We start from the raw sequence: 25,464 nt of genomic DNA on the forward strand, positions 1-25,464 counted from the left end.
GCGTGGCACAGTCATCTGCGACGCCTTTTATCCGTGACAGCTGTAGGATCCGCAAGAACTCCCCTATTATCCATGACCCTATTTCTTCCTATTATCTGTGGTCACCTGCGATTTTACCCAAAATGAATAACGAAGCGGCTTCATAATCACAATTTCCTACGCGGATGAGAGCAGTTACGTGGCAAATTAATGTTATTATCCACTGGTTATCTGCAAAAAAATTACCCGCAGAGATAAGAGTAAAATAGAACTGTTAAAAATATATTTGTTTTACCAGATGAGGCCCCCTGAACTATGTAGCTCTTTCAAAAGTGACCTAGCCACAAATGATAGCTCAACGAAGTGGCTCATCATCGTGTGGAAATTTATAGCAGTCAAATACTGCGGAGGGAAAAACTGGATGACACGGAGAACAATCAACGCGATCGCGGGGAGAACACGCAAACTCCAAATATACAGCAGCAGGCGTCAGGGTCGGGATCGAACACATGGCCTCGTGTGTGCCAGGCAGTTTACATCTCGTCACCGCGGTGCCCCCTTTCACTCCGCAGGTAATAGGATCCATGCTATTATTACCCCACATGGCCGCTTTTATTCATGAATTAACATCTATATGTATCAAATAGTACTTGTAAGAGACAGCGTGTATTCTATTAGCTTATGCGTTCCATGTTACTGGTTCACTTGACTCGTGCAGCCACAAGAGGCTGCCATATTTATCGCATTGTCAAAAAATAAATAGCACAGACTTGAATCGAATTGCGGCCCTGAATCGCGACAGTTTATTAAATCGCGAAGGCGCTGTAGATCCTCGCTCGCCTTAATGCACAACCCTGGGCTGTAATACACGTGTGTGCTTTAATGAACTAAAACGATTGAGTAACCTTTCACGGACAAATACGAACGGCAAACGCTGAAACGCAACCGGACAAAGCACCGTTAAAAAGAACGGAGCGTCAACTTACAAATTACAAGTTGTTCCCTCGCAGGAGAATAACCAGAGGTAAAAATAGACAACCACAGCAACAACAACAGCAGCAACAACAACAACAACGGCGAACCCCATCAAGATGCGGTGAAACAACAGGCATTCCGGACACGAAGGGGGGTCGCCCATTGTGTGTTCGTGCTCCAGGGGCAGGGAAGCTGGAACACGTTCTTGTGAGCGCGCCCACCACTCAAAACCTGCTGCTTGGCAGTTCTCTAACGTCATTCATTCATGCCTCTGCGGTGTTGTATTCTTGTCGAGTGTCAACATAACTTACGCCCCTTCACCAATACGCCTGCCCGATGAACGCCTCCGCATGGTGTGTCAGTCGGTCATGGGGAGTTTTTTTGACCATACTTCACCATGCTGGGTAGGTTCATACGGGTTGGCGAAGTGAGGGAGGGGCAGGACTGTATCGGTTTCCACTCGCCACTGATGTTGGCCGTGGCCGGGAATCGAATTCAGGTTGCCGAGTTAATTGCACAATACACTGAACGCTGTGCCATTGCTCCAACCCGCCGATGTGTTTGAACGCAGAGGAGAGAATGGTGCGGCCGTTTTTTTATTTTTCTGCCGTGCCTGCATTTGAATGTGGCATTAGTTTGTACCATGGGGCAGATTAGCTGGTAAGCGAATCGTGTTGATGAACTGTTGTAATGGGGTTTTCTCATCCTTTACAGATTTGGCTTTTCAAACAGGAAGGAGCCACTCCTGCTGTACACAAATACACACGCCTGTAAACATCGCATGCATTGTGTGAAGCTATCTTTAGAGGGGTTGGAGCATTGGGCCAGGGCGGCAAAGATCCTGAAGTGAGAGCCAGATAGACAGCTATTATTAACCAGGTTCTCCAGGTGTCTTGAGTTGGTCGAGTTGATTACAGCCCCGTCACAGATGACTGCTCACAAAACACTCATTGTTTCACTCAATGTGCCTCACTCCAGCTCTGATGGTTAATTATGGTCTGATTGCCACGCAGCTATAAACCATCTTTGCAGTGAGTTTAAAGTGGTGCCCTGAGTGTGCGCGAGTCGGCCTTCTTGAAGTAGCTGCGGAGATTCGACCCGTAACATCATCTGAGTGATGCACTGCTAAGATCCCGCAGAGTTCCGAATGGAAAATGTTTGGTCGATCTCGTGCAATGGGAATGAATCTCACCCAAAGTGGAACAATGCCGACGTGCAGAATAAACGCCTCATTCGAGACCCAAACATCGCACCTCTTCGCTTTGACGTTACTCCAAGACGCTGGTATACCATCAACCACATCAGAACACTTCGTGCGTAAATGAAAATTGATGGCAAGCCGCGGTGTGGCTGTGCAACCCAAACTATGCACCGTGAAGTTAACCGCTGTAGTCCGTGCGCCTTCAATGGAGAAACGGCAAAGCTACATGAACTCTCTCCTGAAGCCCTCTCCTGGCGAGCACACCTCAACATTGACATTTAACTACGGAACATATTGCCATGCGTGAGATTAGAATTTAAATGTGCTAGGGAGCATATTTTTGTTAAAATGCCAACATGTTGTTAATGATGCCATCGCATATTGGTCTGTCATGCGCCACACCATCAACACTGAGCACACGAGTGCGTCATCAGCGTCGTCGTCATCGTCATCTCGTTAATATTCGTACAGTGCCTCCCATGCAGTACATCTCGGCGCCAGGACACACGTGGTAATTGAGATAATTGCCCGGGAAGGAATTGGAGGGATCGTTCCATTGCAAGATCATTAGAGGTGGCGGTGGTGTGGATGATGCCTTCATCCAGCAGGGGATTGATCATGGCTGACGATGATTATAATGCCTTAGTAGACCAGATAAAATGTTCAAAAACAGTGCAGTATAGACAATATGTACAACAAACGAGTGTAAATTAAAATAGAAACCCGAAAAGTGTTTGGGGACTACTCTCTTCCTCGAGGCATCCCAACTCTTTGCGTGTGCACTGAGCACACTCCGTTTGACATGTATAGATGCACACACATGACCGATGACTCTGCCCGTTTTCTGTGGCGATTTGAATTTCCATGAGCAGGCTAGAGTGAGCGGAAGTCTTTTTTTCCCCTTCTGCCCGAGTGAATGGGATTAATGGAAATGGATTCCATGATCCTTCGTTTTCCGCTGCGCTTCACTTCATGCTTCGGCGTCTCGGTCGGGAATTGGGGCCGAGAGTGAAACGACGGCGTGAGCTCCCGGCGTCGTGCCGAGTGCCACTTTTTCAGAAGGTGCTCATTATGAGATTGCTGCATCAGCACAGCGTTGTGTCCTTGAGCATTCTCTTTAATTGCAGTTTGAGGGCTCGTACACCTGCACAGGTGCGTGCGTTGTGAATGAAAAGCGTTTCAAACCATTGATGTATTATAAAAAAAATATATATGCGTTCTCAAAGTTACATTGCGTTTATAATTATGAAGCGTTCAGGCTTTGTTATACATGTGGACAAATATCGTTATGGTAATTGTTTTTTTACCCTTTAATCTGGCAACAAAACTGACACCTTTTTTACAAGGAGTCATGTTTGCATTGACCACAATACCTGTAGTCGGAATGCAAATAACAAACAAAACTCTGATAATGTATGTATTGTGGTCAATGCAAATATGACTTCTTGTAAAAAAAGGTGTCAGTTTTGTTGCCAGATTAAAGGGTAAAAAAACCAATTATCATATTTTGCTACTGGCAAAGGGGAGGATCCAATGGTTTAAATATCGTTATCATCGTCTTTGCGATTCTTGATCCTTGTTTTACCTGTAAAGATGTTATTTTAATAATCTTTAAAATGTTTGCTTTCATTCCAAGACACTGACACGAAGTGACCTTTATGTGTGAATAACATCACGTGCGTTTTTCTTTTAATATCCTTTGGATGGTGACACACCTTGGTGATACCCTGCCGAACTGGCCAGGCGGGGTGGCAGTCAAACCATCAGCCCTGTGCAAATTGTCATCTACGGCAGTCGTGCTCGCCACCGGGCCGTACAGCGAGCTCAATAAAGACGTTGATTGTTATACCCGCACAAATATGCTTGGTGTGCACGCGCGCACGAACAGGCGGCAGCCCCCGGCACATCAGCCACTCGGCTGACGTAGAACGCAGCAGTGTCGGGCGAAGCAAGGTGTGACGGGCATATAAACCGCGAACGCCTCTTTCATCGTCAGGAGGGACGAGCCGCCGAGATGCACGCGGCGGCACGAGATGAGAATCTCCGACGCCACCTCGCTCGGCACAAATCGAAAAAACATTCCACGCGGCTTGCCAAAAGAGTCACCAGATCGCAGTGAAACCAAGCGAGTCATGTGAATACGTTCGCCGCTTGATGGAATTTTCTTTTGAAAAATGTGCTTTTGTTTCAAGTCGTATCTGCCCAAAGAACAAATCTAATTGTAACTCATGAAATCTTCCAAGCGTAACTGTATTTAATTTTTAACTGGCTCCTCATTTCATCTAATTGATCTAAGATGCCGAGTAAATCACGCGTTTATGCATATGTGCGCACGTGTGCTGTATATGCAATGTATTAGAAAGCTGTGTGGAGTGGTCACGTAGTTGGTGTTGGCTCCCTATACAAATATCATGGTCACCTGAGTTTTATTCCACGCTGTGTCTAACATCAGAGGCGAGTGATATGTGAACTGCTCCTGAACGCCCGCTTCGCGAACCCACACTGACCAGCGTGGTGAAGTATGGTCAAACGACCCCGATTCAACGACACGGCGGCATGGGGAGGCCTTCATTCAGAAGTGGATTTATAAATGGTTGCAAATTATTCTCATTGTGTTGTGAACACTGCTCTCTGCTCAACTGTGTATGCAACATCTATAAACTGTTGTATTTATTTTACTTTCAAATTTAAATTTCGGGGTTCCTTCATAGATGTTTAAACTGGTGAAGGATAGACCACAAATACAGGCAAATGTATTTAACTTGTTACAGCATTGTGACCTTTGCCATATTGGCATGCATGGAACAATATCAATAATCTTCAGCCTTTTGTCAATCCCCTGCTGAATTAAAGGCCTCACTACCATCCTAGAATTCCCAGATGAGATGTGCAATCCTTCAAAATGCTGTTAAGATAGGCCCAAATGCTTGTATAGATATGGACACAGGCACACAGAAGGGTAATTCCTCATTCCCCTTGGCCTTTGGTGGCTAATCCACTGCTAATAATCATTTAATAATAAACAAACATTTTAATCAGCCCAAGCATATATGTATTTAATAGAGTACAGCATTTTTTTCTCACCCAATCACCATCAACCGCGATCAATCCACTGCAAGATGAAGGCTTCCCCGAGCCATCGCCATCTCTCACAGCCTCGCGATGTCACCACTGGCACACGGTCGACTACGCACCTCCGATTATCACGGTTGGCTACATATCGTGCAAAATAAGTTGAACATACAAACAACAATCCATCTAGCTTCTGCACAAAGTCTTATTGTATCGCTGCATCTCCATGGCGGACGTATCTCGGATGAAAGAAGTGTATTGCTTCGTGTTCACTTAAAAAAATGGTGTTTTGTAAATTGCACTCAAAGCAAAAGCGTGGCATGTCTGCGAAGAGTAATGGTAATTTCTCAGGAATGCTAGATATTGCTGTGCTGTTAGGTTAAATCGGACTTTGCAAATCAGTGTGTCACTTTAATAGCACTGGATTATGAGTGCAGGGTAAGGTTACAAGTGTATCCTGTGCAGGAGCGTACGTCTCAAATGAAAAACATTGACATCACATCTCTCGGGGTCTGTCGACTGCTGTTTGTGGTACCTGCGGTAGTTTTAGTGGTTAGCGCCGCTGTGCTACGAACCCAGCGACCCAAGTTCGATTCCTGCTCATGGCCAACACCAGTGATGAGTATCTGAACCGGTCCTGGCCCTCCCCTAGCTCGACTCAGCCTCAAATAAGTACCTGATGTGGTGTGTAAACATCGTCACGAGGTAGACAAAGGTGTGGTGCTGGCCACTCATCCCGTTGTTGTGCCGTGCCGGCCTTCATAGGTGCTCGCTAACATCACTTGCACCAACAGTCTGTTTAGGTTATATAGTGGAATAGTAGTATTATAGTATTATACAGCCCCATGTCAGTCCATTCCTGGATAAGGCCTCCCCATGCTTTGTTGGTCATGAGGGCTTTTGACCAGACCTCACCATGCTGGTCAGTGTGGGTTAGCAAAGTTGGAGGAGGGGGGGGGGGGCAGTACTGGTTCAGATATCTCTCGCCACTGATGTGCGCCGTGGTGGGAAATCGAACTATTGTGCCACTGCTCCAAACCACCGATGCATATTAACGGGAAGCAGAGGATGATGCGCTATTTGGGTGATGATCCGCTCTGTGGTTAATGCTGCGACATTGTTTTTTTTGTTCGGTCATACTTCGTCATGCTGGTCAGAGAGGGCTGGTGAAGGCTGTTCCCAGGATGGCTTCACACATCACCCCGCACTAATGTTCGCTGTGGCCAGAAATCGCATTTGTCGTTCGTTTTCTAACATTCAGATACCACTCAGCACTGATGTTATAGCTGGTGCCAGGAATCAATTTCAGGTCACCAGGTTCATTCTGCGGTGTGCTAACAACGACGCTGCTATTGCTGCCCTATATGTACACTACATAATAATTCTAATTATAATAAAATAATAATGAAATTGCAATATATGTTAAAATTATACGTGATAATTTATTGTTATGCTTTCACTGTTGCAAGCAGAAAAAAATGTATCTGGTAGAATAAAATAGCATGTGTTATTTACATAACATGAAGGGAAGTCATGGGAATTGCAAACTCACACGGTAATGTTGGTGTTTAAAGTCCGAATTATCCAGTTTGGCTGATAAGTGTAAGTGAATGCAGCTGTGTAGTGTTTACCGACGACGATGACTATTCACCGTGTCATGTCACCCTGGATGGGTGAGCGAGCTTGGAGTGTAGATTCAAGTGAAGCGGGATACATTGATTCTTCAGCTGAAATCTTCTACTCGCAGTACGTGCGTCAAATTGCGTGCATGATAGTTCATAGATGACTTTGTACGAATGCTAATTTTAACGAATGACGTGCCCTCTGATCTGCTGTACGGGGTTTTTCCACGCGTTGCTCATGAACTGACTTTACCGAAAGAACCAAGAATATGAATCCCTGCAGTCACGAATGCTTTAAATCAAAATTTTAAGTGAACAACTTCGGGAACAATTCTGTTCCTGAAGAAGCTCCCAGTACGTGGAGCGAAACGACAGACGTCATGCCTCAAGCTGTAAGAAGCCCCTCTGAGAGCTGTGTCGAGCACAGATTTTTTAAAAAAACCTCCCTCGTTAAATGCTTTGCGAATGTTACCTTTAGACTTATGGGGTAGGCAACACTGTACAAACTAGACAGTCATAACGAGATCAAACTAATTATTAATTTTCAAATTGAATTGCTGTTACTCGTTCTTGACAGTTAATTGAATTGCGTCAATACGTCCTGGGGATTCGACTATTAATGGAAAGAGGAATAAGCCTGGTAACCAGCCACACACATTGGTGTGGGGCTGTTCAGTATGTACAGTTTGGCGACTTGTGTTTTTCCAAAAATACTGGCTCTGAAATGTATGTACGTTGAACTTCTTTCGTACCGTACGTAGCCAACCATGCTCATCGGAGGTGCAGGGAAAGGACAGCAAAATAAACACAAAAAGCAGTTCTTAAGAAATACGTTTGCAATCTAGATGATTTTAAAGTGCATAGCTCCAGCAGCTTTCTAATATCGGAAGGAAGAGCGTTCCAGACGGCCGCAGAAGCGCATCTGAAAGCGATCGATGCGGTGAACATCTTTGTTTGATGGTTAGCAGAAAGAAGCTGCGAAATGAAGTAAGAAAGCTTGAATTGCAGTGGTTCCCAACATTTCCAGAACTTCGGACCACTCTCCACCCTCATATTTTTGCTGACCGCCACACAGTGAACAAACCTGGCGTTGTCTGAACAAAAATGGTATTTTGCGGCGGTTCTGTTGACCACCAGTGGTCCATTGACCACAGGGTGGGAACTACTCTTTTAAGCCGCTAATATTTGCCCTTTGAAAGTTTATAATGTTAAGTTTTAATTGGATTTTTGTGTCAGGTTTGTGCTTGGGTAGTCACAAGTCAAGTGGACTGCGTATACATGCCGTCTGTACAGGAATAGCGTGACCCATCCGACTTGCAAGGCGCAAACATTCCGCTGTTTGGCTGAGCGATAAGTGTGAGCCGGACATGCCTGGGCAGGCATTGTTTTATTGGACTACAATGCATGGAGCAGGAACCTAAAAAAACAAAACAATTGGTAATGCAACGGGAATTTAAAAAAATGTATGTTGTATAGAAGAAAACCACAATTCACTTTTATTGATTGAATTAAAAAAAAATAGACATGGGTCTATTTCACCATGTAAACATAACATAAAATAAGATAGCTCTCAACGCATAAACAAAACCCAGCACACGTGTGTGTCAATAACACTGCCCCGAAGAGGAGAAAGCAATGCCACAGTTGACATTTTCATAAATTGGCCCTTATTCACAGAAGATATAGAGAGGCCAGAGATATTGAGTTGGAGACTCCACGAGACACCATGGGGCCCTGCTACCACGTCCTGGATAGAGGTTTGTGCCCCAATGTTTTCCAGCCTTAATTTAATCGAGCAAACTCTCGATTGGGTCGAGAACTCCTGAGCCTCTCCAGTGGAACACTCCTGTGCATCTACAGCTCTTCTGTCAATCTACTGCTGGATGCTAAGGGCCTCCCTACACCATACGGGTCATGGAGGTTACTTAACTGTAACTCCACCAATGCAGGTTGGTGAATTGTGGATGCATGGACTTGGAAGCTTTATAGTACGGTACAACTATGAATTTCGCTACACTGCCCACGACTATCTACAATGTAAACCGCGACCTTTAAAACCTGACATGCATGGTGGTCGACCATCAGAGGGCTATCCAGGCTTAAACCTGCTTATCTTAGACCTGCGTATCTTATACCTACTTATCTTAAACTTACTTATCTTGTGCCTGCTTATCTTAAACCTACTTATCTTCCGAGGTCTGACGAAATTGCCCACATTCCCTGTGATTTAATCAAAGCCAATCTGCAGAGTGTAGCGGCCTGTAAAATTATCCTGGGGTGATTCCATACCGCTGAAAATATTTGTCTCAATAGCATATCAATTCTTCATGATGTATGTGCTGCAGATTATAGTATAGCCACATATCCAGCGAGAAATGCACGTAAAACAACGAGGGGCTTTAAAGGTTTTGTCTTCACACTTACATTTATATTTCTCGTCGTAAGCAAATTTACAGCGATTAATTTGGAGATGATTTTAAAATCTGCCTTGAGAATGAAGTCATTAATGCGCAGCACCCCTTTCCTGCAAGATACCAGCGGCACCAATTTGCTATAATTACGAAGCAACATTAGCCTTCCTGTTTGCATGCCAGTGGGGGGAAAACATAACTCACCCTAGTTTGAAAATGGGTGTTTTTTTCTTTCACAATAAGGTCAGACCAAAAAAAAGATTCCAGTGAATGGTTTTAGTCTTAAGCATGGAATTTGCCATTGTGCCGTATTTGTGCAAACCCAACTTGGGCTAATGTGAAGCCAAGACCATCAAAATAAATACCAGAGGTCTGGACAAAATGAATTTGTAGATAAGCTGTCCTCATCCAATGTGAATATCAGATAAGGGTAATATGTTCCAGATTTGTTCTTTTTAGGTATCATATGTTTACATCATACTATTTGGAATTTTCATGAGACTTTAGCTTGACAAATTTACGCTGGCATGAAAATTGGTTGCCGCTCGCAGGAGGTTTGCATATTATAATTTTTTTATGGGAATATGAAGAACAAGACCGTTTTGCTTGGCTGAAAAAGTCAAAACGTCGTATACTGTCACCAGACATTACTTTCTCCCCGAAATATTTTCTGTAAAACAAGCAGCCGCATAACCAGACAGACCCTGGCCGAAATGAAGTCCCGGCTATCACCGTTAAGCACTGAGGGTGTGTTTCTTCAAGCATGGGATGGACGGCTTTGTTCGGCATAAATTCACAGTGCATAAAGCACCGCCGACTGTTCCGCTCTTATGGGCAAAGGGGCTTTAATTAAAGAGGTTTATCAGCAGCGGAATGTGCACACAGCACAATGCGGAAACTTCGTGACACAAACTTTCTTCCGAAAAGCCTGTGACTTTTTACTTGCTTTTATGTTTAATACTTGACACTTTATTTTTTGTGTTAAACCCCAACCATCTAGATTCTCAATGCATTCGTCTATGTTTAGCTGCCCTGATAATTTGATGTATAATTCATGAGTCTAAAGCAAGTGGGACAAGACTGGTGCAGCCCAGCAGTGCGTGTGTTACGTTCAACCCTTTCACTATCAATCCGGCAACACTCGCCAATACACAAGTAATCGCTGACTACTAAATACCTCCATAATGCAGGTGTTTTGGGGTTAGATCGCGTAAATATATAAATGTGCCGTTAAACCCGCCACCACCCGACACAATTAGTAAGGTTTGTCATGTAAACAGAACGTACCAATTCGTCACGAGTACAGCAACACCGGTGTGTTTGAGAGCCAAGCCACAACATTCACAATCCGAGTCCAACGTTTCGCCAGTAATTACAACTAGCTTCATCAGGCGACGGCCAGATTTGTAACGAATTTGCACGTTCTGTTGACGTAACAAACCTTACTAGTTGGCTGTGTCGGGTGGTGGCGGGTTTAACGACACATTTATATATTTACACGATCTAACCCAAAAAAACTGCGTTATGGATGATATTTGTCGCAAAAGCCTCCTGCGTGTTAAACTTGCCAAATACCTCGTTGGGTAAGGGGGGTGGGGAGCGTGGGGAGCGTGGTCTTAAATCGGCGGACTGCCACACCAACGCGTAGAGGGACACCGCGCTAACCGCTGCACTACCCCCGAGTGGAGCGGTGGGCGGTATTTTGCTCTACAGGGGAGGAAGGCCGTCGCGTTCAGAATCTCGCGTTTATCACTCGAGAATCACTCGTGAATGTAGACGTCTTGAGCATCACGTGGTTGTCTGTCTCTTCAGCGTCTCTCATTGTAGACGTCTTGAGCACCACGTGGTCGTCTGTATCTTCAGCGTCTCTCATTGTAGACGTCTTGAGCACCACGTGGTCGTCTGTCTCTTCAGCGTCTCTCATTGTAGACGTCTTGAGCATCACGTGGTTGTCTGTCTCTTCAGCGTCTCTCATTGTAGACATCTTGAGCATCACGTGGTCGTCTGTCACTTCAGCGTCTCTCATTGTAGACGTCTTGAGCATCACGTGGTCGTCTGTCACTTCAGCGTCTCTCATTGTAGACGTCTTGAGCATCACGTGGTCGTCTGTCTCTTCAACGTCTCTCATTGTAGACATCTTGAGCATCACGTGGTCGTCTGTCACTTCAGCGTCTCTCATTGTAGACGTCTTGAGCATCACGTGGTCGTCTGTCTCTTCAACGTCTCTCATTGTAGACATCTTGAGCATCACGTGGTCGTCTGTCACTTCAGCGTCTCTCATTGTAGACATCTTGAGCATCACGTGGTCGTCTGTCTCTTCAGCGTCTCTCATTGTAGACGTCTTGAGCATCACGTGGTCGTCTGTCTCTTCAACGTCTCTCATTGTAGACATCTTGAGCATCACGTGGTCGTCTGTCACTTCAGCGTCTCTCATTGTAGACGTCTTGAGCATCACGTGGTCGTCTGTCACTTCAGCGTCTCTCATTGTAGACGTCTTGAGCATCACGTGGTCGTCTGTCTCTTCAACGTCTCTCATTGTAGACGTCTTGAGCATCACGTGGTCGTCTGTCACTTCAGCGTCTCTCATTGTAGACGTCTTGAGCATCACGTGGTTGTCTGTCTCTTCAACGTCTCTCATTGTAGACGTCTTGAGCACCACGTGGTCGTTTGTCTCTTCAACGTCTCTCATTGTAGACGTCTTGAGCATCACGTGGTCGTCTGTCTCTTCAGCGTCTCTCATTGTAGACGTCTTGAGCATCACGTGGTTGTCTGTCACTTCAGCGTCTCTCATTGTAGACATCTTGAGCACCACGTGGTCGTCTGTCTCTTCAACGTCTCTCATTGTAGACGTCTTGAGCACCACGTGGTCGTCTGTCTCTTCAGCGTCTCTCATTGTAGACGTCATGAGCATCACGTGGTCGTCTGTCTCTTCAGCGTCTCTCATTGTAGACGTCTTGAGCACCACGTGGTCGTCTGTCTCTTCAGCGTCTCTCATTGTAGACATCTTGAGCATCACGTGGTCGTCTGTCTCTTCAGCGTCTCTCATTGTAGACGTCTTGAGCACCACGTGGTTGTCTGTCTCTTCAGCGTCTCTCATTGTAGACGTCTTGAGCATCACGTGGTCGTCTGTCTCTTCAGCGTCTCTCATTGTAGACGTCTTGAGCATCACGTGGTTGTCTGTCACTTCAGCGTCTCTCATTGTAGACATCTTGAGCACCACGTGGTCGTCTGTCTCTTCAACGTCTCTCATTGTAGACGTCTTGAGCACCACGTGGTCGTCTGTCTCTTCAGCGTCTCTCATTGTAGACGTCATGAGCATCACGTGGTCGTCTGTCTCTTCAGCGTCTCTCATTGTAGACGTCTTGAGCACCACGTGGTCGTCTGTCTCTTCAGCGTCTCTCATTGTAGACATCTTGAGCATCACGTGGTCGTCTGTCTCTTCAGCGTCTCTCATTGTAGACGTCTTGAGCACCACGTGGTCGTCTGTCTCTTCAGCGTCTCTCATTGTAGACATCTTGAGCATCACGTGGTCGTCTGTCTCTTCAGCGTCTCTCATTGTAGACGTCTTGAGCATCACGTGGTCGTCTGTCACTTCAGCGTCTCTCATTGTAGACGTCTTGAGCATCACGTGGTCGTCTGTCTCTGCAGCGTCTCTCATTGTAGACGTCTTGAGCACCACGTGGTTGTCTGTCTCTTCAGCGTCTCTCATTGTAGACGTCTTGAGCACCACGTGGTCGTCTGTCTCTTCAGCGTCTCTCATTGTAGACGTCTTGAGCACCACGTGGTCGTCTGTCTCTTCAGCGTCTCTCATTGGATTCACACCCCACGGTTCACAATTCCCACTCTGCTGCCGTAGTCAGAGGGCCAAGCAATTGAAGCTGCACCTTCGGCTTCGCATTTGCTGCACGTGGATATCATTTGGCAATGAAAGGCAGCAGCAGCCTTTGTGCAGTGTGTTGTTGCCGCTGGCAGTGAAGCTGCCTGGTGCACAGTAAATTGGGCCTTTGCTCCATTAGAAACAAGGTATGTGCGTGTTTATCCTCATCGATTCAATTACTTGTTGTGCCCCCGATACATTCATCGTTGCGTGTGTGCTTGTGTGTGCAAGAATCAATCGCTGTATTTGTATTTGTGCACCTTGCGCCGTTCTTCACGTAAGCAAGTGTTCTGAACGAGCACGACAGCAGACACTCGAGATTGTTGCAATGAGATGGAATAAAATCGGGGCAGACAATTAAAGAGACCACACATAGATAGCACGCAAACAATATAAGAGCAGGCGCGGGCAGGTAGTACGAGTGAAACCGTACAGGACGCACACGTGAGAACAGCAGGTAGCACAGAGACAGTAGTACAACAGCACCGTACAGAGAGCACAAAGAAAACAATATATATGCAACAGAAAGTACAAACGCGGCAGAGTAAATAGGGCAGACGTAAGGGGAAACCAGGAAACCCATACACTACATACCTACCAACCAAGGAACCAATGAGTCACTTCACACATGTAAGAGTCGGTCACTTGGCATCTACATGCGGCTAGACCTTGGTAAGCTCTGATTTTCTAGAGCCCAAATAGTCCGTTAGCCAAAGCCATAATCAGTCTTTTTCAATGATCAGACGTGAGGAGGGTATGAAACGTCACCTGGTGATTCGACGAGTCGCGATTGGATTCACGAATGAATGTATTCCGTTGTGGTGAATGTCGGAGCCTCTAGTGGCTGCAGGGGTCAGCATGTGAACCCAGTGCAGACACCAGCTTCTATGAACGGAAACACATACTGTCATTTCTTACACGTGCAGTGCAATGCAATACATTGTGAGCTTTAACAATTAATATTAATTTATGTCTTTAAACATTTAAAAATAAGATGTATGCAGAGATTTTATTCAGCCAGATCTGTCCGGATTGGTGTCCTGGATAATTACTTACCCGGAAACACCACATCCATGACACCTCTTGCCATGGATGTGGTTATTCGTCACGTGTCTACTCCAGTCGACTGGTGATCTTAAGCCCTCGATATAAGCGTAGCACATGGGTTCTCGCGGATTGTGTCAAAATACCAAGCCCATCACCTTTGAGGTTCAAGAGTTCCATGCCACGGGCAAATCGGTGAAAAAAATGTAATCTCTCTTGTTTTACAAATCAGGAAGTTTGAGCATGTCAGAAATGTCAGAAATTATTGAAAAAAAATCCATCTCAATGCCATTGCGGTGGCAGCAGGATTGACAGCACAGCGCTCTGAAAAGAGTGCAAATGAGGTGATGGGTGGCGGGCTGAGTGGGTCTGTGCACACGTGCGTTAGATACAGAGTTATTGTCCTACCCCCGCTCCTCCGACTATCACACGTGGTTACGTAGGGTGGGAAAGAAGTTCATCGTACATACGTACAAAGCGCGGCTCGGTAAACAGGGGCACGGTGATTGTGGTGATGGGTAAATGGGGGAATGGTGATCATGGTGATCGCTAAACGGGGGCACGGTGATCGGCTCGATGCTCGTGGTGCCGCACCTTTGGGGGGGGCGGGGTGTTTAGGTGCCGCTTTGAGAAGCACAAAAGACTGAGAATGGCAGCAATGCGATGATGGTTCTGCTTTTTGCGTGCCGGACATAACTGGCAGGTCGTGTAATCATAATATCGCGAAGAATATTTTTTTTAATAGGTGAAGATGTGCAATGCTGCAATGTCCTGGCTCACGCCACGGCTGGCAGAAGGGCCCCCACTGAATGGAGCTCTGGAGAGCTAAATCTCGAGAGAATGTGGCCTACTCTTCCACGCCAGTGCAGAATAATATGCGTGGCAGAATGAAGCCATCGTAAATAGTCAGCAGGCTGTGTGCATGCCCGCACCGATGTGGCTCTCCCCTCTTTATGGCCGTGCCTGATGAATGCTGTGTTGGAATGCCGTATCTATTGTTGGAATCAAATAGCGAAATTGAATGGAGTGGGAGCATGGCATGAATTTGGCGGGACATTATTGTTGTAGTGTGCTGCTGTGATAAAACACAAAGATCCCCACCCTTATAGTCCACACAGGCTGTTGGGGCAAGTGCTGTTTGAGACCGCCTATGAAGGCCGGCACGGCACGTGAGGCGGTGGTTGAGCAACACCCATGCCCAGCCGCCTTTGTCTCCTTCGTGGAGATGTTTACACATTGCACCGCGTACTAATTTGAGGCTGAGTTGACCTAGGGGAGGCTCAGGATCGATTAATATAATCGTCACTAGTGTTTTTTGTGAGCGGAATCGAACTCGGGTCGCCGGGTTCATCGCGAAGTGCGCTAACCGCGACACTACGGATCCCCGAAAAAAGCACTTACACGGACACTCACACGGACACTCACACGGACACTCACTCACACGCACACTCACACGGACACGGACACGCACACTCACACGGACACTCACACGCACACGGACACGCACACTCACACGGACACGCACACTCACACTCACACGCACACTCACACGCACACTCACACGGACACTCACACGGACACGCACACTCACACTCACACGGACACGCACACTCACATGGACACTCACACGCACACTCACACTCACACGGACACGCACACTCACACGCACACTCACACGCACATTCACACGCACACGCACACTCACACTCACACGGACACGCACACTCACACTCACACGCACACTCACATGCACACTCACATGCACACTCACACGGACACGCACACTCACACGCACACTCACATGCACACTCACACTCACACGCACACTCACACGCACACTCACACGAACACTCACACGCACACTCACATGCACACTCACACGGACACGCATACTCACACTCACACGCACACTCACACGCACACTCATACTCACACGGACACTCACACGCACACTCACATGCACACTCACACGCACACTCACATGCACACTCACACGCACACTCACATGCACACTCACACGGACACGCACACTCACACGCACACTCACACGGACACGCACACTCATACTCACACGCACACTCATACGCACACTCACATGGACACTCACACGCACACTCACGCGGACACTCACACGCACACGCACTCACACGCACACTCACACGGACACTCACACGCACACTTACACGCACACTTACACGCACACGCACACTCACACGGACACTCACACGCACACTCACACGGACACTCACACGCACACTTACACGCACACTCACACGGACACTCACACGCACACTTACACGCACACGCACACTCACACAGACACTCACACAGACACTCACACGCACACTCACACACACTCACACACACTCACACATTCCTACCAGACTGCTTTATTGCAACCACTCATCTTTACTCCATCCCCAGCAATAAAAATGAAAATGCATTTAATAATTGGTGCATCATCCTCCTTTTTATTTCCAGAAAGATGTCTGTCCATTACTCCCATAAAACTTCAGAATCGTGTAGAGTCCAAGGTTGTGAAATACACCAGAAATCAGGGAAATTTTATCTTCCAAAATGCTTTTTTTTTACAGGGAGAGCGGCAATAACCTTTAACGGAGAGGACTGATAGCTCCGAGCCCGCTGCCTCACTGCCATCTGCGAGTTGCAAAGCAGTAGATGTTTAGCAAATACGAGAGAGTGGGCAAAAGTGTACGTTTGGACAAGGTGAAGAGAGAGGCTAGCGATTACACGTCATTCATCATTGATGTATCGAGCAACGAACAGATTGCAACTGCTGGGCGATAGCCATGGCAGTGAGATTGCGTCGAAAGTAGTTTTAGCCAAGGCAGTGAATGATTGCTCAGCTCTGTAATTTTCAGATCTTAGTAGTTCAATCGACAGAGAAGAGCCAGTTGAATGAATCATAATTTTTATCAGCCAACATCTATCCGTTGCTGGATGAACGCCTCCGCATGCCATCACCACCTCTCTTGTCACAATGCAGCAATAAATTTAGCACCTATCCACACACGTACTGCTTTCATCTCTGATTTTGGCGACGTTGGATATCACCTCAGGCGTGTTGTCCTCCTTTGGCTTCCATTCTGTCATTAGTCTCGACAGCCAGCCATAATACTACCTCGCGTTGCATCCCTACCCAAGGCCACTTATTATTATTATGAACATCAACATGCTGTTTCTCATGTGTGCATTTTTTCTCATCCAAGTGCTCAAATTTCCAATGTCTTCCTCTCATTGTCATTCCAGGCACACACCTCCCCAATGCTTCTTTGTGCACCCTTCAGCTTTTATTCCATTTTTCCTGTCAATGTCCATGCTTCTGACCCATGTGTCATTGCAGGTAATATAAATTTCCTTCTTCCATTCTTGCTCTTGCCCTTATTCATATCGCACGCCTACCAACCCATTAAACCCCCCCCACCCCTCTTGTCCAACAATCTTTGTTTACTTTCCAACCGGTAATAGATACCTCAATATAAAAAAAGAGTTGGTGCTGTTAAAAACTAAACTGCATGAAGCGTGCAGGGGGCTGTTGGTCACGTTCACACCTTTTCACCGTGCGTCTTGCACGATGAAACAGAGCGAGAAGACAGCGCACACGCAAGGTGTGGCCAGCGTCGCACGTGACGCCAGATCTCGGGCCTTATTCCAGGCCATCGTGCGGCCATTTTGTCGTTGAGAACAAATGGGCCACTCCAAAGGGTCGAGGAAATGTGGTCACTGCCGCGGGCGGCAGTGATAAACGCGCCACCTCTCTTGTGTTTGGGTTTTCTTGTCGTTCGAGGACCTGAATCGATGTGCAGAGCGAGCGTGTTTCTTTCGGACACAAAATGGACTGTTGTTATCGTTCCCCATGACTTATATGGTCTCAATAACCCATTTTACAACCCCTGTTTACGAGACTACTCTACACAGTCCTACGTGGCTGTGCCTGTACAAGATTGTGTGTTTTGTCTAAGTAATTGAGCCTCTAATATCGCAGCAAATTCACCTAGTGACAGTAGTGTTATAGGAAAGTAAAGTATTCAGTAATTACTTGAAATGCGTTGTTGGATTTATACTGCGTCTAAATTTCTTTACAAGTGTAAGTGGTGCTGAAATGTAACATATCCATTGTATGTAACCCTCAGATGAATTTTCCAGGTTGTACCGCATGTTTTTTCTGCATGATGTCAGGACGTTTCGATTGTAATGTTGGTAGCTTCTTCAGTAATGGATTATGCAGCTCACTTTCTCTGCTGCTCAATTTTCCACTGCTTCCACATTGCGACTAATCCCATCCGCAGATATATGCGGATAGTAAGATGCATTTTTGCCATTTCTCGGGTATTCCTGTTTTCTGTGAAAAAAAACACATCTGGGAGACCGTTTCCAAGTAAACTTATTCGTACATAAACATGGAAACTAGGATGGATTTGCGACAACTTCTGGGCCGCTTCTTAAAAATGATACTGTATTTGTGTGTATTTTTTATTGATTCACAACCCGGAATCGTGACGACACATCACATCACTGGAAGGGTGGCTGCGCTGCCCATTCAATAAAAAAAAGTTTCCCAATCACATATTAACAATTGGTGCGGCAAGCATGGTTGCCCTTGGACTTGTGCATGACCATTCACCATGGAATTGTTTATGATTCACCAGAAGTGGCTGCGTGACGGCGCCAGACAGCCGTGAAACATAAACTACGGCCTTCTGTTAATAGATAAAGGTTTTGCCTCTGGAGATAGGGGCCTGAAGTGCCTACGTTGAGTGAGCATGAATTTCCAACGAATGTCTCAGACGCCGTATGTTGACCGGTAAGTGAACCGTAGAGCCTTTGAATAGAGCTCTTTTGTTTAGACATGCTGAATTCTAACGTCTTAATAAGCACTCTGCGACTACACGTGACCTTCTCCATCAGCCACATCACCGCCGCTTGCCCGGGTTGCGTACATGTGTGTCGCAGACACCTCTCCGTGCCAGTGCCTCTGAAAGCATGCTTGACTTTTGTTTTTGCAGAGAAGCTGTACAATTGCAGCGGCCGTGAATTAAGGAGAGCGCTGTTCTCATTAAAACAGATATTTCAGGTAAATGGGATCCACTTACGCATTGATATACAACAGCAGTACACGTTCTGACGAATGTGCTATCCCCGTCTCTCTCTCTCTGTCTCTCCCGTCTGCCAACGATCAAATTGATTTTGTCGGCTTTTGTGTTTTGTTTCCGAGCAGGACGACAAGGATCTGGTGCACGAGTTTGTGAATGCCGAGGGCTTGACGTGCCTTATTAAAGTGGGCACCGAGGCAGACCAGAACAACCAGAGCTACATCCTCAGAGGTACAGTCTCGTGCGTGACTAACCCACCCCTCTTCATATGTCACGGCCAGACCTTTGAAAGGTCACCCGTAATCGAAGCAGTTTTTTTTATTTATCAAGTCAGGTCAGCACATTCATTGTCCGGTTATATTTATTACGTAAGCCTCGCGTGTCGGTGCAGGGAGGTGATGTTTTATAAAGGGGGCAGCAGTGGCGCGGCGCTTTGCGCACCGCATGCTACGAGTTATATTCCCAGCTGCTGCGGCTAACATCATTCGCAAGTATGTGTCTTTTATGTAATGACACAAGGCATCAAGTCTGCATCAACCAAACATGCCTGTTGTAGAACATGCAAAACAAACATGTTTTGGAAATGTACGGGCGTTGTCCCAGAACCAGATTGGGCCTACACCAGAGGCCGCCTCCTTCATGGCCTTGTCTCGCCACCAGCGTTAGGCCAGAGAATGCCAACAGACGAAAAACAAAGGCAATGCAAATGTCAAAGCATGAATAGGTCAGGTCGAGTAGCTATATCTACGGGACTCTTTTTGCCAGTATCAAGATGATGAACATCTAAACACCTACATTTTTGCCCGCAAAGATTAGGCCTATTTTTATTTTTCATCATCGTGTATCCTTGATGTAACCAGGAGATTAAATAACCCCACTGAGATGCGTGAAACATTTCCTTCTCTTGCAAGAGCGACCCAAGTGATTACTGAGCTGCTCGATGTTGCTCTCTCCCCTTTCACAAACCCGCTGTTGACCAGCACGGTGAAGTAGGGCAAATCGGCTCCCCCAATACCGGCACGGCACCGCAAATCCGACCCGGCGGTGTGGATTGGCTACGATCTCTTAAGTTATTCCAATAAACATTTTGGGCGTAAATTAAATGAAATGCACGCGTGAGAGAATACATTAATCGATGACGGCAGGCCTGTAAAATACAAAACACGAATTCTCATACATATCACGTGACAACAACCCCCGTGCTGTAACGTCGTTGTTATGGCGGCGGTAATTGCGATGCGCCTGCTGCGTGCCTCGGGTCACCCGACAGGCCGGGCGGCAACCACCTCCGGCACGCACCGCGAGAGTCACGAGAGCGTTTGGTCACACCCCTCCACCCCGCGCCGCCCCCCCTCCATTCTGATTCATCTCTTCAAGGCTGCATGCTGAATCATCTCAGCAGTAGCCAGGGGAACACTTGGGGAGTAAACAAAGAGAGAAGTTTGCTGCCGTGCCTCTCAGTGGGATGATGTTCATTTCAGAGCGCTCCGACCCAAGGCCCCTGCAAACAAATGTCCGCTCTCTATTACCTCGACGATTAAGAACACACGAAGCTGCACCGGGTTGCACCTACAGAAGCCCTTGGTCTTCTTCAGACCACCAGCTCAAAATAACTGAGTGTGTGGCCACTTTGACAAAATGTGGCTGTCCCCATACGGGCAGCCTGCATGAATCTCTTTGTTTCCCAGCCTTCCTAATCGATTTTTCTGTTGCTGATGGGTTTGCTCGTCAAGTTGGCAGATTAGAATTTCCCAGTTGCATCGCGGAGTTGAAAAAAAGATGACCCCACTTGCTCTGCACTTGGTCGCGTCAGCCCCATTGTGGACGTAGCGTCTCTTGTATCCGCGTTTTTCCGTTCATCGATCCTATTACCTGTAACTAGCTGTGGAAGAAGCTCACCCTTGTCCGCACAAACAGCCGCGGATAGCTGGGCACTTTAAATCGAAATTGTCCTTTCCCCCCGCACCTACGATTAGCGCGGTTGGCTATGTACGGCGCAAAAGAAGTTCCACATACATGCGCACATGCAATTCGATTCACCGTTACTTCTGGGCTGATTCCTTTTGGCCGAACGACAGTTGCGGGACGATAGAAGCAGTGCATCCAGTCAAAACTGAGCTTTGCTCGGATAAAATTTGGCCGTGGGTGGCAGGAGTCGCGTATAAAAGGGTCCCGTAAAAGGGGTGCTCCACTGCGGATGAAGAAATGCGTCGTAAAACACTTTTGACATTTGCGTGGAGATGTGGCCACGGAACCCAGCAGTACAGTAGCCACAGCGATGGGTCCCTTCCACAACGACGGCTCTCTCCGTGGGCGCTGAGTGAGCTCCATTGAAGGATGCAGTGGGAAAAGTGACGCAGAGGTTCCTCCCCCTCGGTCTGTGTCACCTCCTTGCCAAGATGTTGCAGCAGCAGCAGCCTCCGCTACTCTGCGTTTGCTTGTTTTAAGTCACACTTGCCTGCCGGACGCTGGGAGCAGAGGCCCAAAACGCGACAGCGGCCAGAATCAAAAAGCACCATTGAGGGCGCGATAAAGAAGAGTGAGAATGCGTGTCGATTTGGACAGTGTTTATAACTGCTCGGGGATCGAGGCGATGGGAAGAGTTCCACAAGTGGAGCAGCTTGAGTGAAGCGGCAGACAGGGGAAGCGTCGTGGCGTGCAGTGTGGCGGGATGTACATGGTATGGATGGACGTTGAACTTCTTTCGCACCGTACGTAGCCAACCGTGCCAATCGGAAGTATGGGGGAAGGACAATTAAATGGATGAGTCGAAACAGTCAACAGACATCTCGTCTCTAAAGGACCGTTGAGTTCAGAGAATGTCATTGTTTTTGTTTATATAACGCATGCCCCGAGGACATATATATAAATATAATTCTAAATAAACATTTCGATTAAAGCTTTCGTGACTGCAGGGATTCATCTTCTTGGTTCTTTCGGTAGAGTCACGTAGAAGGGAAATAATAAAATAATAAAAATAAACCAATAAAATGATTCACCTGAGGACGACTGCTTGCGTTGTGGCCGAAACGTCGTGAGAATTATTTTATTATGTTTTATTTTTATTATTTTATTATTTCCCTTCTACGTGACTTTACCGAAAGAACCAAGAAGATGTGTCCAAATAAACATGTTGATACCTCTTCAGCAGAAATCGCCCTCTCTGTGAATGTGTGTGGGTAGGCTGCAGAGGTGATAATTAACAGCACTTGCCCCAAAATCCTGTTAAAGATGACACGGGGGATATTTGATTTGTGAGTGGGTATGCATGTTTTGTGTGTGTGTATCTGCGTCATGGATATGCACATAACGATTAGCCTGTGATGAATGATGGTTCACTTTTTTTTTACATTATAGTGAATATAGCAGAATTTAGCGGGGGTCATAGCAACACTTTACATACAAAATAAATTAAAGTAAAACCATTGATGCATGCATTGTGGCGATGAGATTTGCATCATTATTTTGCATGCGTAATAATGGGGAGTGGTGGTGCAGTGATTAACACGTTACTCTACAATCACGGAAACGTGGGTTTGATTACCAGCCATGGATAACATAATTGGCAAGTGGGATCTGAACCAGTACTTGGCCTCTCCTATGTCGACTCGGTAGTAAAGTAAAGTAACAAGTGGCGTTGTACGTATATACAGCATGCATGTATATATCATTACTGGGAGACCAAGGGCATGGTTCACTTAGGTGGGAGACTCAGATGTGCCACTAGGCCTGGGGCAGAATGCCACTCGGTGCCACGTTACTCAACCACCCGCAGGCCCTCGACAATTTACTCCTCCAGCCTCCCCCCCCAAACTCCCCGCTACCCAAGGCCCTCTGGCCGGCTCCGCCACTTGGTAGGTGTTCACTCACAGCATTTGCCACGACAGCCTAACAATCTAAACTGATGACCTTTGTGTGTGTGTGCATGCCTTGCCAGCTCTCAGCCAGATCATGCTCTTTGTGGACGGGATGAACGGCGTCATCGCTCACAACCTTACCGTGCAGTGGCTGTACGAGCTCACCGCCAGCGACGTACGTGTATTTCGCCACTTCCCATTCGCCAGGGAGTGGAGGGCCCACCTGACTTAACGCCGTCCAAGTCGATGGCGATCATTGACTGTATTGACGACTTCGTATCGCTTTGCTCTGCTTTAAATCTGCCGTTCCCCAGCAAACGTGCGCGCTGCGGCAATCAGAGCTGACTTATATCCCCCCCACCACCCCAAAGCGGAGTTTTATTTACTCCACTTAATAAGCGTTCGCCTCGCTCCATTGCACCCAAGACACACGCGCCTGCGTGCTGTGACGCACGCACACACGCGAGCAAGCCCCGCGCGTGTGCTCGTTGCGTTTTATAACGAAATGAAATTTGCACATTTATTGCTTATTTCGTCTTTCTTACGGGGCCCATGTTCAGTGAAAGTAATGAATAGTACTCACTGTAAACATGCACGCGCTCTGTTCTGCTTGCGTGATATGAACTGGCTTTAGTGTGCGCCGCCGTCTGGATTGCAAATTTTTCCCGGGGCATGAAAAAAATCGCCCGATTCACGGGTCACGATGTTTGTTCCCTGTTCATTATCAGTTAAAAGACACCCCGAGTAGATGATCGCCGCAGCGTATGATCGCTCCACCCTCACGCTGCGCGTTTCCTCTGCCTCATTTGCCGCGCTGCAGAGGTCACCGCAGATCTGGCAGCGGGTGTCACCTGGGCCTTGACAGGACAAAATGAATGTCAATTATTGCCAGGCATTCCAGATTAATAAATGGCAGCAACTATCCCCCCCCCCCCTACCGCCCCCCTCGGTGCATCCGATGCCAAGCTGGGCCAAAAACAAGGAGCGCTCCCTCGTCGCTTGACTGCCGAGCATTGGGATGGCAGCAAATATCATAATTTTTGGTCGATTGGCAAAAATACACAATGAACATTCCTGTGACTCCGGGCAACAGCCAACTTGCCGAACTTACCGGTGAAAGCGGGAGGCTGTAACGTTTGAAGTCCTTTTGTCGTGTACCGATAAAAAAAAAAATCACCAAGTTTTTCGTTTTGTGCCAAACTTTTAGGAAGCGGTGCGATTCTCTTTAAAATAGGCATGTGGTTAAACGGTGAAACGAGATTGTCAGCCTACCGCTGAATCGCTCGGATCGATCGCGAGGCAAGATTGGAGGTTACCGGCCGCGTATTGCGATGCTTCGAGGACACGCGGGACCCCCCCCACTTTCCCCCCCCGCCCCCCTCCCCGGCGTCGCGGTGCGAGGGCGTCCCTCACGCTGTGCGCTGTGGGCGAGCAGTCGCGCCTGGTGGTCAAGACGGCGCTCAAGCTGCTGCTCGTGTTCGTGGAGTACACGGCCACCAACCCGCGGCTGCTCATCCAGGCCGTCGGCACCGTGGACCGGCGACGCGGTGAGTGGCCCGGCGAGCGGCCCCCGCCCACCCACACACCACCACCGAGTTGGGTGTTTCATCTCCCGGTCGGGTAAAAAACACGTGAGAACTCACACCGCTGACACCCTATCCTGGGCTCTCGTGTGAGCGAGCCCTTGTGCAGGACACGTCGCTGGGAGGGGTGATGGCCGACGGTTGAGTCTAGCGACGGATCGGGAGTTAAAGGAGGGAGTGGGCCAAGAGTTGACTCGCACCGTGATGATGTGCAGGAACTAGATGGCTTGTTGCGTCACAAGGCGGCTAGATGGCAACAGCTTGGGGTGGCCTTTATCTAGCAGTGGATAGATCATGGCTCATGAAAATCATCCAAATACTTAATGTAATTTTGTAAAATATGCTATTATTTTTGCACCGTCTTTTCACAGATGGCTGCACAAATTACTAAGTAATTCACCGCAGTGTTCCCCAAAATCTGAACGAATCTCTACAAAACTGTAATGTGCACAACGAACTTTTGTCGGTAGTAAATACAAAAATTCCAGTACAACCCTCAGTTTTCTTCCGGTTAGTTTATAATTTAGTTTTGCAATAATAATAATCGTAATGTACAGTCCTTTGCTACATCTACATTCCCTGCTGGATGCATGCTTCCCCACTCTACGTCAGTGATGGGGCAGTGACGTGGCCCAAATTAATCTGAAATTACATTCACGCTCAAATATTAAAATGCACACACACATACACACACATACATACACACACACACACACAAAGATCAAAGAT

The 25,464-nt window shown here is 47.1% G+C and overlaps 1 protein-coding gene across 1 annotated transcript in view; it reads left to right on the plus strand.

The window, feature by feature from the left end:
• Positions 1–25,464, plus strand: part of LOC144941944 (FH1/FH2 domain-containing protein 3-like) — a 62,210-nt gene that overhangs the window by 13,320 nt on the left and 23,426 nt on the right. The window contains exons 5-8 of the mRNA XM_078868482.1: positions 19,209–19,276; positions 19,421–19,526; positions 23,233–23,327; positions 24,588–24,699. Coding sequence (XP_078724608.1) covers positions 19,209–19,276; positions 19,421–19,526; positions 23,233–23,327; positions 24,588–24,699 — 381 coding nt within the window. The remainder of the gene's footprint in view (positions 1–19,208; positions 19,277–19,420; positions 19,527–23,232; positions 23,328–24,587; positions 24,700–25,464) is intronic.

This window comes from Lampetra fluviatilis, chromosome 26 (assembly GCF_964198595.1).
Source record: "Lampetra fluviatilis chromosome 26, kcLamFluv1.1, whole genome shotgun sequence".
NCBI classification, from domain to species: domain Eukaryota; kingdom Metazoa; phylum Chordata; class Hyperoartia; order Petromyzontiformes; family Petromyzontidae; genus Lampetra; species Lampetra fluviatilis.